The 17,074-nt window shown below is 41.4% G+C and overlaps 2 protein-coding genes across 2 annotated transcripts; both read right to left on the minus strand.

Moving 5' to 3' along the window:
- Positions 1 to 454: 454 nt before the first annotated feature.
- On the minus strand, positions 455 to 5,492 carry LOC108877928 (mitochondrial glutamate carrier 1). The gene is made up of 10 exons (XM_018668179.2): positions 5,399 to 5,492; positions 4,417 to 4,526; positions 3,846 to 3,971; positions 3,560 to 3,615; positions 3,154 to 3,244; positions 2,948 to 3,066; positions 2,660 to 2,849; positions 2,408 to 2,565; positions 2,220 to 2,295; positions 455 to 2,094 (listed from the first exon to the last, which is right to left on the minus strand). Exons 2-10 carry the CDS (start codon positions 4,437 to 4,439, stop codon positions 1,935 to 1,937), a joined length of 999 nt encoding a protein of 332 aa, XP_018523695.1. The 5' UTR covers positions 4,440 to 4,526; positions 5,399 to 5,492; the 3' UTR covers positions 455 to 1,934.
- A 795-nt stretch (positions 5,493 to 6,287) lies between these two features.
- On the minus strand, positions 6,288 to 7,229 carry LOC108877929 (follitropin subunit beta-like). Its single transcript, XM_018668180.2, has 2 exons — positions 7,067 to 7,229; positions 6,288 to 6,765 (listed from the first exon to the last, which is right to left on the minus strand). Exons 1-2 carry the CDS (start codon positions 7,226 to 7,228, stop codon positions 6,484 to 6,486), a joined length of 444 nt encoding a protein of 147 aa, XP_018523696.2. The 5' UTR covers position 7,229; the 3' UTR covers positions 6,288 to 6,483.
- Between the last annotated feature and the right edge of the window lie 9,845 nt (positions 7,230 to 17,074).

Here is a 17,074-nt window from a genome sequence, read left to right on the forward strand (position 1 = left end):
CAAAGTGATAACTTGCTACATCGTAAAATGACTTCTTTTATATTTCTTCCAGGCCGATTGTATTTGATATCCCTCTGTGATTAAGTAGGTTTCCAGGTTTAGTCGCATGAGTCTCATGTCAGAGTTTCACCTTTCTGCGCTTGAGCTTCAAGGACAGCTGAATATTTAGCTGCGGGGATAGATATGCATGCGATGCTGGGAGCGGCTCAAGGAATACCCAGTGTAAAGTTACCCCAACACTGCAGCATGAGCATTTTCACTGCCTCAAACTTAACCATGCCAGTGCTGCATGTGTAGAGGAGTAGAGTAACACTCCTCAAGCTTGCATCAGAAAAAGTACTGTACAGCCAACCTGCTGCTTGTTCTCAATAGCCCTGCCTGAGAATACATGAATGAATGAGTTCCACCTTTGTGATTGCAAACTATACATTCGACAAATAACACAAATAAACACTGCATTTATAAATATTTATTCAGCATTTAGAAATCTGTATTTACATGCGTAATTCTAAAATGAACTTAAAAAATAAATAAATTATCTTCTCAACTGCTTTTAACATGTTGAAATGTTAAATCTATCTTCAATTTGAATTAAACTTACAGTTTGAGAAAATTGAAAAAATACAGGATATATATTTACATCGGTAAGATTGTTAAAAAGGACTTTGACCCATGAATGAAGAAGGAGTGCAGACTCCATTCTCCTCTGCTCCTAAGAGCCTAACATGATACATTTGTGTGTGAGCGCCTCCATCTCTAACAGACAAGAAAACAACCACAGTCAACTAAGAGAAAGTGGTTATGTGTAGGTCATGTTGCACTTTTTTTCCCCCAGACGACTTGGTCCCAAAAGCCCTGGAAATCCCAACCACAAAGTCTTGTCCATCCTCAGTCTAGTTCACTGCCATCAAACAACATTGCCTTCACCACAAAAAAGCTGCTCTCCAAAGTCAACTGCAGAAGGCCTTATTGAGCCGTTGAGCTGCAGAAGGTTCAGCTTGCAAGTTACGTAATGAGAGTTGTGTAGGCTGCCGCGGAAAGATTCACAGTGCCCAAGTAAAAACCCCAAATACCTCAACCGCAATTATATTTCAGAACAAACACCAGAAAGCTTGTATGGTAAGCTATTGTCTTACAACCAACTATTTAAACAGCAGCCTAGATAATGAGAATAGGTAAACTATTTAGAGACTTAGAGGGTAATACCAGTGGATAGGAGGCAGTCTAAATGTTTTGTTTATCAGCTGTCAGGTCTTTTCTTAACCAGGTTGTTTAGAAGACAGCATAACATTTTCTGAGAGAAGTTAGTTGCCAAATTATATCTACTTCCAAAACAAATACACTATATACATAGACCGGTATCAACATCCATGGCCCAGTTTCACATGTAACCCTTTAAAACAGGATTGAAGCAATTCAAGTAAAGGTTCAATATTCTGTTGTTGTTGTTTGGTGTTCCTGGGCACCCTTAGGTTTCTTTTGCAACACCGTGTACAAGCCATCACCGAGGGATACACAGGTTAGGGTTACTGTGAGGGGTAAGTGATATGGGACGCATTTAGGGGGTAGGGTCTAAATCTAAGGAAACTGGAGGAAAGGTTTGGTGCCACAGGAGTGGAGTCAAGTCATATATATGGGTGAAATGGTGATCAAGGTTGGATAGTAAATCCCTTGGTGAGGGAAGCAATTCTTTTCTCACATTAAGCTCCACTAAAGCCCATATCGACATTTCAGTCTCTCTCTCTTAAATAAGAGATAGTCGTGCTAAAGGAATAATTTGAGACCATTTTGAAATAAAATGACATCCCTCTGGTCCCTTTAGCGTTTTACTCTGAAAACCTCCAACAATGAAGAAGGTACACAGTAAATAGGGAGCTGGGTCCATAGCTGCCTGTTATTTAATAAGGCGGCAGAAAGACTAGGAAACAGCTTATTTATGCAGAGTAGATGTTGTAGGGGCAGTACCCCAGCAGGAACTCTCCAACTCCTACAAAGTACACAACCTGGGCGATGCCAAAGAGCGGAGCGATGACCAGGGCCCGGCAACTGGCTCCCTTGAGGAATGCTCCAGGCCCTTCCTTTCGCAGGATCTTCCTGTAATGCAGGACAAAGCGCAGGGTTAGCATGGAACTTATACCATACATGCCAACCCTGGTGAGGTACAATGCTTGATTATATCAGGTTATATTTGTTTGGAATCCAGATAAAGATATGATTACCTGACACAGTCCACCACTCCACTGTAGGTTTCCTCATTAGCTCCTTTTTTGAGTGATTGTAGCCTTGTCTTGACCACTGCACACAACATAAACAACACTTACATTAGTTGAGAATGTACAAAAACCTGATGTTCCATTCACAGTCCCCTGAACATTGACCATTTATCTGCACAGACTGAGTCTCTAACCGTCACAAGGGCTGACAGCCACTGCGGCAACACATCCAGCCAAGCAGCCAGACATGAAGGACCAGTAGAAAGGCACAGATGGGTCTTTAGATGAATGCTGACCAAGCTGGTGCAGATGTGCGAAAAGGGGGAAGTACACAACGGAGAACGGGATGTCCCTGTAGGAGGCAACAAACAGGCTTGTTCACTACATTAAGAGACCGCTGCACTGACCAAAGATGGAAAACCGGTTAGGCTTAAATCCCTTCTCACCTCATCAATGTGGCACCGAGTCCCCTGTACAGTCCTGTGACTCCTTTGGTCCTCAGCAGCTCTCTGGTGATATCTGTGGCGGACACTCGTATGGCTTGAGGGCTGGTGTTGTAAGAGCGGCTGAGAACAGCACTGGTTCCCCCCATTTTCAGAGTTGTCACCACACTAGGCATCACCCTTTGCTGGGCCGCTAATAGGAAACATAGTTTTTCACCAGGGGGTAAAAGGTAACATCCCAAAGCAGTATTTGATGCTGGTAATCCATTCTGCTGCTTCTCCTGTAATTACCTAGCCTGCCGGCATCCTGCAGTTGGATCTTGAGCATCTCCATGGGGGTGGTGACAATGACCTGGCACATTCCTGCACAGCATCCTGCCAACATCTCCTTGAACACCGTCAACTTGCCACTGAAGACCAGACACCAAGTTAAAAGCCAAATATAAAAAACCAAGAATGACATAGCAATACAAGCCTTTTTCAGTGCTACTACTAACCCATCTTTGCTCAGCTGGTGGCGAAAGAAGTCGTTGGCGGCTAGTTTGATGGCCTTCTCTGGGGTTACCAGGGTGAGATTTACTGCAGCACCTGCAATAACAAGCATTGCTAATGACAAAACTTACTTTCTAATTAAACAAGAATGCAATCACTCTTGCCGAACCACAGACATTCAGCAGTTTGACCACAAATGAAACACAATTTATTCAACAAAACAGTGGGGTAGATTAGAACTTAATGCCATTTGCTGGCTCACAGAAGTTGTCAATCAAACTATTACCTTTGCCAAGTTAAGCAAACTCCAGCAAAAGTAGGCTAAATGCCTTCTGGATATGTATTATTCAAGGTGTTATTCAACAATCACTTATTAAAAAGGGCGAGTATGGACAGTCTGACTAGTCTCACCTCTATACATGCCAAAGTAGCCTTCAGATTTCATTGTCTTTATTAGGCAATCCATCCTGAAGAAGAAAAGAGAAGCAGATAAGCTATGCAGAGAAGGTTATCACATTGTATCCTGCTATGTCAGATTCTGTTTTGCCCTTTAGGTTATCACTGAAAAAGGTGGTGACTTTAAGAAACCTGCACGGTAAGAAAAGGACATTTGTGTCCATTTAACAGGTTTTTCACGATATACGTGAAACGGGAGAGGACAGCACAAACATCAGTGATCTTCGACTGCAGGCCTTACATGTTTCTGTAGAGTTGCTGCCCACCGCGCTGGTTCTGCAAGCGGGTCTTGGCCAGGTCAATTGGAAACACACAGGTGACTCCTACCATGCCTGCAATCCCTCCATTGATCAGTTTGGCTGGGAGGCTGAGGACAAGTCAGAACAGACACGAGTGTGACAGTCATTCCTATTCACACCACATTTTAATAACAGAGTAAGGCGGGGCGATGTCAGGCAAAGTGACAAAACCTGCTGAGAGTGAAGTGAAGCAGAACAAGGATTTGACATCTTAAGCACAAGGATTAAGAACATTATGTGTGTGGGAAGGTCATTTATTATTACAACAGAACTGGATACAGAGTGACTGCCTCTGGGAATCTGGTCATCCAGAAATAACTTGTAACAGAATAAATCAAACAACATACACTTATGTGTATGACTTCCAAAGGCTTCTATGACTTTCCACGTTAGCTCTAGAGAAACAACAGACATGTTAACTACATAAAAGTGACGGAACGAAATAACTAAAGCATGCATTATTTCTGTTTTTCTCCTCAAGCAGCCTACATAACAGGCTGGCGTGGCTCATACCTAATCTGCTGTTGCTGGGCCATGGTTCTTAGTTGTCTGAGTGCAAAAGTTGGTCGGCACAGGACGAGGAGGCCACAGAGGGAGAGCAGGCTGAGAGTCCCTGAGAGACACTGGGCAAGGCAAGAGTAGAGAGAAGCTCGGGTTATATATATAGCGGTACGTCCAGCCCTGCGGATACAAGGATAAATTTGATATTACTCTCCACCCCCCAACCCCTGTGCTGCCAGCCAAGAAATGGAGCCAGGGGTCAGTCATCACCTTACAAAAAATCCAACCACAATGCAAATAGCTTTACACGATACACCTGCCTACTGTGTCAGGGAATTAGATCCAGTTGCAAATATGGACTCTGTCCAAATCTTTGTAATCCCAAAATGGATTGTGTCAAATCATACATAAGAAATCTATAATTCATAATTTATCTACTGTCTTGATGATTTGGTTACAATATGACAATGCAAATTAGATTAATGCTGGTAGTGCAAAAGGTTCTGCAATACAATGTCTGGTTTATATCACTTATGCATAAATACATTTAATCTGTACATCCAGAGTCAGTCATATATACTAATCAAAACACACCAATGATTAAAAGTAAGAAATAAATAAGAAACTCAAATGCTCAAACTTTAATCTTTTCAGCTCAGCTTTCGAGCAGCTCGAAAGCGCCCCAAGTGGCCATTTCGTTTAACAAAGTAATCGGTGATCTCCCTGAGGGTCTGGAGGAGATAAGACAGATGCTTTGACTAAGTACTAAGGACAACCACTGGCTTGTACTATCACAGTTTGGTCACAGAGTAAGGGGTACGACTGATTTTAAATTTAAAGCTTACTATAAACCTAAACTTTCACATTTTGCGCACCTGCCCTGTGTTTTAATGGGCAGTCTATGGCTACTTCTCAGCTACAATACACTGAACAGGACCGCAAGCTCGATTTCAGTGCGGTATTCTAACAAAACATAAGAGCATGCACCACCCACCTTGAAATGAAGTCAAAGATTTAATACTGCAAAGTCTCTTGGCCGACCCTCCCTCTGTACAGCCGCTGCACGACCGAATGAGTGAATGGAGGGAGCGAGGAGACGCGCGCGACAGCGAGGGGCGTTTCAGACCTGAGATCCGGGCCAATGAGTTTCTGTGTCAACCCCAGGTGAGCATGTATGATGCAACTTTTCCTGAGATTGTTTGAGGGTAACTTTCCTCACAGACCTCACAGGGTAAACGCTTCAGTTTAGACTCTAAGCGAGGCGTGTTTTGTAATTAAAAATAAAAAGTGAGTCTGTTGAAGAGTTTTTTTTTTTTTTTTTTTTTTTGGGGGGGGGGGGCATTCATGAATAGCTTTCAAATGGCCACCTGATTGTTCCAGGTATTGCAATCAATACCAAATGTGGATAAAAAATATAGAATTACAATCTGTTGATTCTGACTAAGTATTACAAACTCAAGTTCACAGTTTTCCAAACATTCCCCTTAATTTCCAGCAAATTCTGATGGACTTTTGTTGAATTCTAGGTCTCTTGAGAGTAGGGACGTAAAGTGAAGAGTACGGCTACGCATGTTGCTGGAACCTTTTCTGCATCTACTGTGAAGAAGATTTCTGTTTTGGGGTGAGCATTTGGCATTGAATTTAAGTTGAGCTCTGCCTCTTTGGTTGTTTGAATTGGGGAGTGTGCTACACTAAAAAGGGGGGAAAATACTTGGCAAACACAGGTGCAACTCATCAGTCCACCTTAATTAACAGTGGCATTCAGTTTCAGTATTTCACTGAACAAGATTCTTCTCCCTAACTGAGCATGTTAGTAGGTATAGAAATGGGCTTTTATTTGATGTGGAAATCCACATATTGTTATATGTATTCATTCTGATTTACACAGGCAATACAATTCATATTCAACAATAGCTACATTGCATGCTCAACACAGTGTTTTATTTGAATATCTTGCCTCAGGAATTAGAAGAAAAAAAACATAATATGAACAGACAGAGGAGCTGACATGCACTACAACAAGCAGAAACAAGCACAGACACTGCCGGTCCATCAGGATGACAGCTGTATCATTTGCCATCACATTGTCAGGTTTCCGAAGCAGGCCGGCTCCAGCTCCATGTTCACACCACCAGGCATCATGGGGCACTGGTCATAGGAGACCGGGCTGGTGCGGACGCAGCGGTGTGTGCGTGTGTCACAGCGCCTACAGCTACAGCGGTGGGCCACGGGATAATAGAGCTGCGGGTTGCCGCCCTGAGGGCAGCCAGGGACACAGGTAGCTTGGTACACCAGGGAGAGAGGCACACAGCAACGCTGGATCAGAAAATTCCTCCCAAAACGCCCCTTCAGATTGGTGTCCTGAAAAAGTGGAAAGTGAAAACAGTGCTGTTGGAAATTGTGAGCAGAGTATGACACTTTTTACATGAGCTGATGTGTGTGACAGGAGATGGGTTCCAAATGAGTAGGGGTACATGCTGATACTAAATGCTGAAACAAAAATCTTTGCCATCACCTCCCCTGCCCTCCAGGCACCCAAGCAACAAGCAGGTAGGATCAAGTATTCCTACAGGGTACGTCAACATATCAACATCACTTAATCAAACACTTCTTTCAAAATGTCTCATTTTTTGTGTGTGTGAGAGTGTATGGCGTCTGTCACCTGTGTGTAACAGTAGCCGCTGCAGATGGTAGTGTTTATGGCCACACACTGGGCACAGTCATGCCTCTCAATCCACAGGGTATAATTCTTCAGCATACAGGAAGAAACTGTGTGACCCACCAGTGCACACAGCAGCATGGAGTTTAACACAAAGAAAGGCATGCTGAAAGTCCACTGTCAAAAAAAATAAAAAATAAAAAATAAAAAAAAATAGATACACCTGAGGCAATATCTTGCAAATCTAAACTGAAGACAAAAGCACACTTTGATATGTGACCTCTCTGTAGCTAGTGAAGTTACAGAGGTGTCAAATGATCTAAGTGTGAAGAGTTCGACTGTAGCTAAGAATATTTGAATTATCCAATAATTCAATTTTCTTCCAGGTCAGATGATCTTTATGGATCCTTCCTCTCACTGTGTCTTCTCAGTTCTCTGTGAATATCTGAAAAAGTCAGTGGTGTCCATCCTCTTTTATGGGAACCCTAATCCACCCCCCGACTGTCCCAGGAGACTTTATTCTACAGCATCAATACAGAAATCACATGTCAAGTGTCTACATTGTTTAGAGTTAAAAGTGGTCTAAAAACACACATACAGAGAGTATCTGGGTCTGTTTATTTGTGTGTGTGTGTGTGTGTGTGAGCCTGAATGAACAGTTTTCATTTTCACAGGTCATACTGAGGAATATGGACATACAAGTTGGGAGGAGGAGGATGAGGAGGAGGAGGTCATGTCATTGTTACATAATCTCACTGCAGGTCGGGGATGCTGCAGGATATGTGTAAAAACCACAAACAACAACAAGTTATACAACTCTGGCTCTTCTCTGACCCTTACACACGTGTGGCTGAGTCAGAACTGATCCATGTGATTGATTCCAGTTGGCGATTCATAAGAAGGTGAACCAAAATTCCTCAAAAGTGAGCAACCTTGTGTACAGTGAGACACTTCTTTAGTAGCATGAAGACCAATTTGTGTCACTTAATCATAAGATGGAATATGAATCAGTTAGGAATATTCATATAGATTTTTTTTTTTTAAAGCTTCTGTCAATGTTTCATATCAAAAAATACTAAAAAAAAAAAAAAAAAAAAAATAAAAAATGTTAAAGAATTAGACAGAATGAAAAAATAAAATAGTTAAAAAACAATTAATAATGCACAAAACTAATGAAATCAAGTAAATCAATGAATACTATCACTACTTCTGCATGAATGTTGAACTGTTACTGATGATCTCACCAGGCATTTTGGGTCAGTACTCTCATGTTTCTGTCCTACCTGAGTGAAAATGTTATGCCCTCATTATCTAAGCCATTAATACTCCCATTATTATTATTATTATTCCCATCTGTTCCTAATGTGAGAGACCATGTGTCCTCACATTTTCCCTCACAAAGAAGTCAACAAACATGGTTACCAATCACAGTTTAGAACTAAAACCCATAATTCTCTGCTGCACCTTTTGTTGTTTATTAGGTTTTGAATTGCATTTATGATTAGATTTTATTAGTAGTAGTTTTAGTAGTAGTAGCTGTATGTTGCTTGTTAATATATTTCATTTACTCCATCTCCAACACTCTATTATAAAATTTATATTATTAAATCTTACTCTAATCATTGTGTACAATGCAAAATTCTCCTCTCATTGTAAACACTGGAATTATTCTAATCATTTGAGAAACCGTAAAAAGGCAGCTTTTTCATCTAGTAGCGAAACTCTTCAACCATCTAGCTGCAATATACATCATCAACAAATCTAAATACTGAAATACATTACTTACAGTGACAGTTGAATTAGTCCATATAACCTGATTAGTTTGGGCTTTTGCCACTATTTATTGCTTCTGACCCGGCCCCTGCTTCTGCCATTCTGTTTTTGCTCTACATTTCTCATGGTGGGTCACATTTCTGTAACAGATTCATCAGATAATTACAACAAAGTGGGTCATGGACAGTTCACCAACTATCTGTCCTGACACAGATCCAGCCCACTGTTTAAGTGAGGTTAAACGTGGCAAGGCCATTTTAAAATTTGGATGTGGACAAATTTGTTGGTACCCATCCACGAAAAAGAGGAACCCACAGCTATCTCTGAAATTATTTTAAATGACAAAAAATGAATGGCATCAATCATAGTTTATTCCATGTTTAACACAAATCAGACATTGCTTTTGATTTGAAAATGAAAATGATATGACATGGTCAAAAAGCACAGTACCTTTAACTTAATATTTTGTGCAGCAGTGGCTGCCAACAAGTGATTACGTTAGCTCACAATGAGATTTCTGCATCTGGTAACCGGTATTTTGGTCCACTCTTCCTGAGCAAACTGCTCTAGCTGTGTCAGGTTTAAAGGGTGTCCTCTGCACACTGCATTTTTTCTTCTGATCTTCATCTTTCTATCTTTCCGTAGATGTTCAATAGGATTAAGACCAGGGCACATAGAAGGCCATTCAAGAATAGTCCAATGTTTTTAATGTTTTTTAGTAATGGAGTTCGGCTGGGTCTTCTCCCATGGAGCCCTGTTGTCTATAAGGTGATTGGTTTTTGATAACATTTGTAACTGTAGTCACAGGAACGTCAAGGTGCTTGGAAATGGTCTTTATAGCCTTTACCTTTAAGAGGTATCTACAATTTTCTCTGATACCAAACTACGTAGTGGCATGTTTTCTCTCTTTAAATAGGCTGATTGAAATTGAATACACCTGTGACACTAATTAAGGTTAAACATTTAACATGATTAGTATGCAATGATTTATCATCGTTTTTAGTGGTACTAACAAATCTATCCAGACTAGTTTTTGCAAATCTTTGTAAAATAAACAATAAAACAATAATTTCTTTTCACAGTTTTATCAGTTTTCTCTATCACATACTGTAGGCAGGCAAGAATATATGAGACTATTGCTTTTCATTTTCCAGAGGAATGAAGCATTACTTCAAAAGGCTGTAAGGGTTTCAATAAATTTGTCCACATCTGTATTCGGTCACATGCTGAAGAACTCCAGAACTCTGTAAAACTATAGATGCTACTATAATATATATATAAGTTAAGATAGACTTTAATTATCCCACTTGTGGGAAATTTACCTGTTACAGCAGTGAGAGTCAAGAGTGACAAAAATAGAAAAATACAAATATAAAAGATGGAAGATGACATCTGTGTCCTGATTGCTGACAGGTTTGTTCCACGGTTGTCAACTCTAGTCCACGTCCTATGTGGATGGAAAGGTCCAGAATTCATTCAGGGGTAGACAAAAGGGCAGATCATTAGATTGCCCTTTTGTTCAACCCTTGTTGTGATGTTTGAGGTTTTAATTCTGTGTCTCCATTTCAGATCAGACTGTACGAGTAATCCTACACACCCTGATAAGAACCTGGAACTGGGTCAGATAGAAACATGTGCCCCTGCGTAAATCCACGGATCCAACCTGCCTTTTGTCACCAGTCCGGGGAATGTTTTCTTGGCACACTTTGGGCCTCTTAATACCAGTCAATCATGGTTTGAATGCCACAGCCTATCTGAGTACTGTTGCTGGACACAATTTATTATGTTCTAATGGATATTTCCAGCATGACAATGCACCATATATACATTGTGAGATAGTGATAACACATTATTCAAACATCTCCCATAGGTCACAGGCCATAGCATATGATTCACATCATTTTCAGTCCCTCTTGTGCTTTATGGATTGGGACATTGTTATCCAGTTTCTTCACTCTTGACTTTCAATTTTTTCCCTTAATCTGTCACCCATATTTATATATTTCGGCAGGCTTAAACCTAAAAAACAAAAAGTAACTTTTAGTGAATAATCATGACTCTACATTCCCCAGTAAAGTGCAGCTTCATCAAAGTCAAACACAGGCTTTTGAGATCATTCTTGTAGTGCAGAGTAAACTGTCCATCCCTTGTAAGTCTAAAATAGTCAATTAACAATTTTATTTCTTATAGTATAGTAACGTAAACGTAACGTATATAAAGTAATAACATATAAGGGTTGAAAATGTGGGGGGAGAGTAGTCTGAATTGGGTTGTGGAGCTGTGCCCCATCTCATCCATTGCACTCTTCCGCTAGCCGCGAGTGATTTCAAGCCGGTGAGAGTCACATCCACCGGGTGGTGCTCTTAGTATGCGCCACCGGGCTTCTCCTGCTACGACTTCTCACGATGGCCCATGTTTTCTGAACACTCGCTCACCCGTATCAGATGATACCCTGCAAGGGTAACTATTGGCTCTTGTCTCAGACCTTCCCAGAGGTGATTGGTGGAGTGACGAGCACTCAGCGTGTGACCTCTGCAATGAGCTTCCGCCCACGAGAGGAAACATGGCGGACACGGTGTATAAATAGAGCCGAGTGTGCACATGTAATCTTTGTGCTGGTGCAAATAATATCGAACTTGTAGTTATGACAGTGAGAATACGAGCGACACAAAAGTCGAGTGAAGGCTAAATAAATTCCTCCTTTTGCCTTTTTCGTCTTGTAATTCCTGGTAATTTAACAGCGACGTTGACATCCGTTGCATGCTGGGAAATAGAGCCGTTTTCTTACTTTCCCTATAAAGCAAGAGCAATTTGCAATTACGAATGAAAAAAAGTAATAAATACAGTGTTTTTTACGTGGAGAACTAATACGTGGACTGCAAAGAAGGTGCTAGTTTTTTTTTTTTTTTTTTTATTTGTTCTTATTTATTATTACCACTATTATTACCCACAGAAGGTCCACCTTGGTTTTGGTCTAGAAAATTTAAGATTCATGATTAAGAGTCATCTGCGTTCATAAGACCTACTTCCCCAAAACAACGTATCTTCTATCCACTGTGAATGTGATGAAATTTAACACAGACAGTAGTAGTTGTAGGAGCGGTCCACAGATCAACATTTCCTCATGTTCTTGCTGTGACTTACTTTGGCCACTAGATGGCAGACAAACACAATCTCACATTTTGCTCTCAAACATGAAGGGGGGGATGCTGTGTGGATGCATCTTTGATCATCATGTCATCAGTTTGTTTAAGCCTCTCCCCACAGGCAGCTGTAAACCAAACAACACAACTCACATGTGCAGAAATGTTTTGTAACGTTCCCAGATCCCAAGGAGATGTCATTAGCCGGGAGCACCGACTCGGTGGGACAGGTGTAAAATGAACAGATCACAGCTGGCGTGGTGAGAAATTTGCCCACAGGTAAGATAGTTTGCTGTGCTTTCATATTAAAGAATTCAGGCTGAATTCAGACATCAAACTGCATGGCTTAGTGAAAGCACACATGCAGACAGCTCCGTAGGCGGAGGCAGTGAACATCCTGCTTCTTTGGGTCGTATTGTAAGTGGTCAAGGCTAGGTCCTCCTCACATATGGCAAAGAAAGAGTGGATGTAAGCTACAACTTGTTTGACAGAGCAAGAAGATGAAGTGTCTCCCTTCAAGGACAGTATGCAATAGTCATTTTTCTGTCTTGTCTGCCTGTTGTCTCTTGACAGGATTCTTCTAACACCAGTTGCTAACGCACATGCTTTACTCGCCAATATGGCAAAGAAAGGAGAAACTGATTCTACACGTGCCAGTGTTTCATGATGACATCAAACATTTTAGCATGTTCTGTCCTCCAGGGTTATTGCTCCTCAAAAAACAAAGACAGCCTATTTCAAGATGGGAGATGGAGATATTTCTGGGGCCTTTTTTTTTTTGACTGAGAGACCTTGGCACACCTCGGGAGAAAGAGGAAATAGTTCGACCTAAGTCATCATCATTGTCCTTGAAGACAAAATCTTATTAATAACCTCAGGAATCTGGGGACCACCTCCTCTCCTCTCCTCTCCTCTCCTCTCCTCCCATCTTCCTGCCCCTCCTCTCCGTTTGCGATCCTCCCTGTCCTAACTTTTATTCTACCTCCTTTTTTGGTCCATGCGCACCTTCGCTTTCACTCACATAGACCCTGCAAGGCCCCCACAGGGCCTCAAAATCAATCTCACAGTGCCTAAAATAATCAACCTAGTTGAGGAAGAGGGCTTACCGGTAACATGTACAGTAGCTCACTTCCTCACTCCTTCTCCCGCCTTCCTGAGTGTGAGGGCTGCCAGCCATCTCAGGACATTTAGGTTTCCTTTCATTTTAGTATTGGACTCACTGGCATTTATTTTATCTTGCTTGATTTTAGTATCATTATTTTTAATTTCATATATATGTGTGCAGACATGAAATTGTTTTTTCCCCCCTTTCCTTCATTGTCTTATTGGGTCTTCTTTTTTGTCTCGTTATATGATTTTAATTTGTTACACAGGTTACACACACACATCTGTTCCCTTATTTGCTCACTCATATATACTACTTATAACCCTAACAAACAGGCATTTTTTCCAAAGCGAACAAACAAATCTAATTGGACACATAAGTTATACACACATATATTATGAGCGTGTACCTCACCAACTGTGTGTGTGTGTGTGTGTGTGTGTGTGTGTGTGAAATACTGCCTATTTACTGAAAAGGGAAGGAAATAAAGGTAATTGGCGCTCCATAATTGGTGACCTCTGCCTCAGCAAGTTGCAACATCCAGACAGCTGAAGAAATATCATCGATCACCCGGGATAAGAATAGCATCTGGAAGCTGGCCCTCGGCCAATGCTGGCACCGTCTCCTCCTCACTAGTTTTGGGGTAATTAACAACAGCATTCAGAGCCACGCATCCAGCTGAAGATCTTCAAACAATCCTTACCCCTGTCTGTTACAACCTTTAACTAATGAGTTCTCCTGCCATTTAAGCTGCCACCGTGAGGGGGGAAAAAATAAAAAAATTTGGAAAACTGTAGTGTGACCCGGATTTGATCTAAAAGGCACGTTTAGTGAAAAACAACCCACTGAAGTCACAGTTCTCTCCTTTGTGTTCGTTTTTCTTTTCATGTTAATTCCATTATGTCTGGTGTTTTTTTTTCCTTTCTTTTTCAGACCGCTATTGATTTTTAAAGGTATGCAAATTTATCCCAACCCAGTGCTGAAGTCAAGGAGGCATTGCCCGCCCTACATTACAACTCAAATATAGCTGCACCAATTAAGGCCAACTCTCCTATGCTACATTAAGCATGTGGGAGAAATCATTCTATGTTACTATATTATTTATCTCTCAATGCTGGACTGTGCAGACATGTACCTTGTCAGCGGATGGAATTAGATACAGCATGCTTAACTGGATTGTGCATTAATGTGAACATGATTGCACAGATAACAGAAATGCATCTGATTCACATTAATTTCTGCCCTTTAGTGGTAAAAAAGGAGAAATGGATTAGGGGGTTTTGTTGAGCTTTGATTATGAGAGTAAATAATCAGTGTGTTTATCTTTGTGTTTAGCCTCTTTCTCTCTTTTTCTGTTCCTTTCCCTCCTTCACTATGGCTGTCAGAGGAGGAGTGAGGTAATTACAGCCTGCCTCTGACCCACACTGGCCCGCAGCCCATAGAGGAGGGCCGGTGGAGGGCTACAAAAAGAGGAGAAGAAGAAGAAGCGAAAGAGAGACACATGAAGAGACGGGCTGGAAGAAAAATGGGAGGAAAAGATGGAGGAGCAATTGCAAAAGGGGAAGGGGGGAAAAAATAGAGAGGAGAGTGACCACGTGAGGGACGCCGATGAATGACAGAATGAGGGAGAAGAGGGCAGGCCAGATGAAAGGGTAGGGGGCGAGCAGGATGGCAGAGGGAGAAAGGGAGGGTAAGCTTCCGACAAAAGGAAGTGGGAGACAATCCAGTAAAACACATGGTGAGTGCATCTGTGTGTGTGTGTGTGTGTGTGTGTGCGCATTCCCGCACATGAGCAACAAGGGAGTGCAAGCAGTAGATGGTCACAGCCCTAATAGCATTATATTACTTGATGCCAAATTTGAAATATACACTAGAAGGCTAGATTGCAGGCTGTTAGGGATTTAATTCTAAATTAAGCCTGTAAGGAGAAAATTTGCATGTAAATCCATGTACCAAACCATTACTCTATGTATGCACAACAATTACAAGCGTTTAAAATCAGAGAGTTAAGACAAGTGTGTGGGTGCCAGGATAGCTCATAAAGATGAGCATGCATTCACGCACAAAGACGCACGCTCCAGTCGGGATGATAATTATTAAAATACATCAATTGTTTTTGGACTTCTATTCAAGCCTCTGAGGTTTATTATAGCTGTTATGAATCCAATCTCGCACACGTCCACACAAGCATACACAAGCACACACACATATTCACTGAGCTAAGGCCAAGTGTGGCATAAAGGGAGAGCAGAGAAAGCAAAGGAACAGAGATAAAACAGTGTAAGTCGAGGGAGAGAAAGGGAAAGCAGAATGTGACAAAGTGAGTGAAGGAGAGCCAGAGCTCTGAGCCCTCCTTCTAGATGGCTGCTGGCCTTGAAGCCTGCCAGCTCCGAATGGTACATTTGGCACAGGGACGTTCGCTCTGAGTCCTCAAAGCTATGGCGCATTTCTTTTACTTTTATCTCAACAGCTGTGGTTCTGTTTTTGCTTTAACGGCACGATTCAGTTGACCCCTTCTCTCTGTCCTGCTAGAAAACAGGCTTTGTCCGTGCCGCGGAAGGTCGTTAACAGTGAGTGTGTTTATTAGCTTAGTTCTGATGCACTCGTGGAGGTTAAGGTCGGTGCTTATTATTACTAATACAATGACTCACGATGATGACTCATAATGAAACATAATGGTCATCTCACACCTCAGTGCCTGCCATTTAGGAATCCTGCACTGATGCTCTCTTAGACATAGCTGATCCCTCAGAGGACTTTGTATCACCACTGCCATCAATGTCCACTACTTGATGACCATGCATGTTAGTCATTCAGATACCTGTGGTTGAAAGTAACTGAGTACACTCTCTCAATTACTCTACTTAAGTACAGGTTTGACATACTTGTTTTTTCCTTGAGTATTCCCTTTTTTTTTTTTACTACTTTATACTTTTACTCAGTCATCTGACAGTGATAGTCACTGTTTACTTCATAAATTAAGATTTCAGATTTTAAAAAAAAGCTATGATTAGTTTATAAAATGCAATGCGTTGATTAGATTAAAGCAGTGGTTTCCAAACTTTTTGGCTTGTGACCTCTTTTTTAAAAAAAAAAAAAAAAAACAGTGTCTCATAGGGCCACCTTATCATATGATATATTCAGTATTTCACATAAAACTATTCAGTCAAAAGTCCAAAAACATGAATACAAATTTGTGTACCTGGACTTTTACTTGTAACAGAGTAATGTTTCATTGTGGTATTTTTGTGGCACTTTTATTTAGTAAAAGATCTGCATACTCCCTCCACTGCTGTCAAATACACCTGACAGTGTAATGTAATCCAGTACAACAGACCTGGACCTGCACATAGTTACATGTAGTATTATTTTGAGACAGTTAATCTTCATGGTAATATTTGAAGCTGCAGCTCCACCATCCATACACACATGATGTGCGTGATAAAGTTTATTAGTCAAAACCTTGTGATTGCAGTTGGCATAAACATGCACTGCAACGGTGGGTGAAGCCAGTGTAGAACCACCAGAAACCTTCACTGATGAGACTTAATGCTGATATTTCCATCAGTGTTTTGCCTCACACACACCCACACACCCACATACACCCCCCCACACACACACACCTTTGTGCAAATGTTTTTTCTGAAAATGGAAGCCAGTGCAGACTCAAGGTCTCCTGTGAATGTCTGAAAAAAGACTGTAAGCACCTGGACAAAAAGGCAGTTGGTGTGTGTGTGTGTGTGTGTGTGTGTGTGTGTGTGTGTGTGTAGGCTGCTAGAACAGAAAAGAGATATCTGTTGCATCAAACTCACCTTGCTCTCTCTCTCTCACACACATTCAAGCATTCACTTCTCTCTCTCTCTCCCTCCCTCTATCTCTCTCCCCCCTCACACACACACACACACACACACACACACACTTTCCACTAACAAGCATGTGCACAGCCATGCAACCTCACAGACACATAGAAACCCAGTAGTTAGTTCCTGC

The sequence above is a fragment of the Lates calcarifer genome, linkage group LG6, assembly GCF_001640805.2.
Source record: "Lates calcarifer isolate ASB-BC8 linkage group LG6, TLL_Latcal_v3, whole genome shotgun sequence".
Taxonomy (NCBI): Eukaryota; Metazoa; Chordata; class Actinopteri; family Centropomidae; genus Lates; species Lates calcarifer.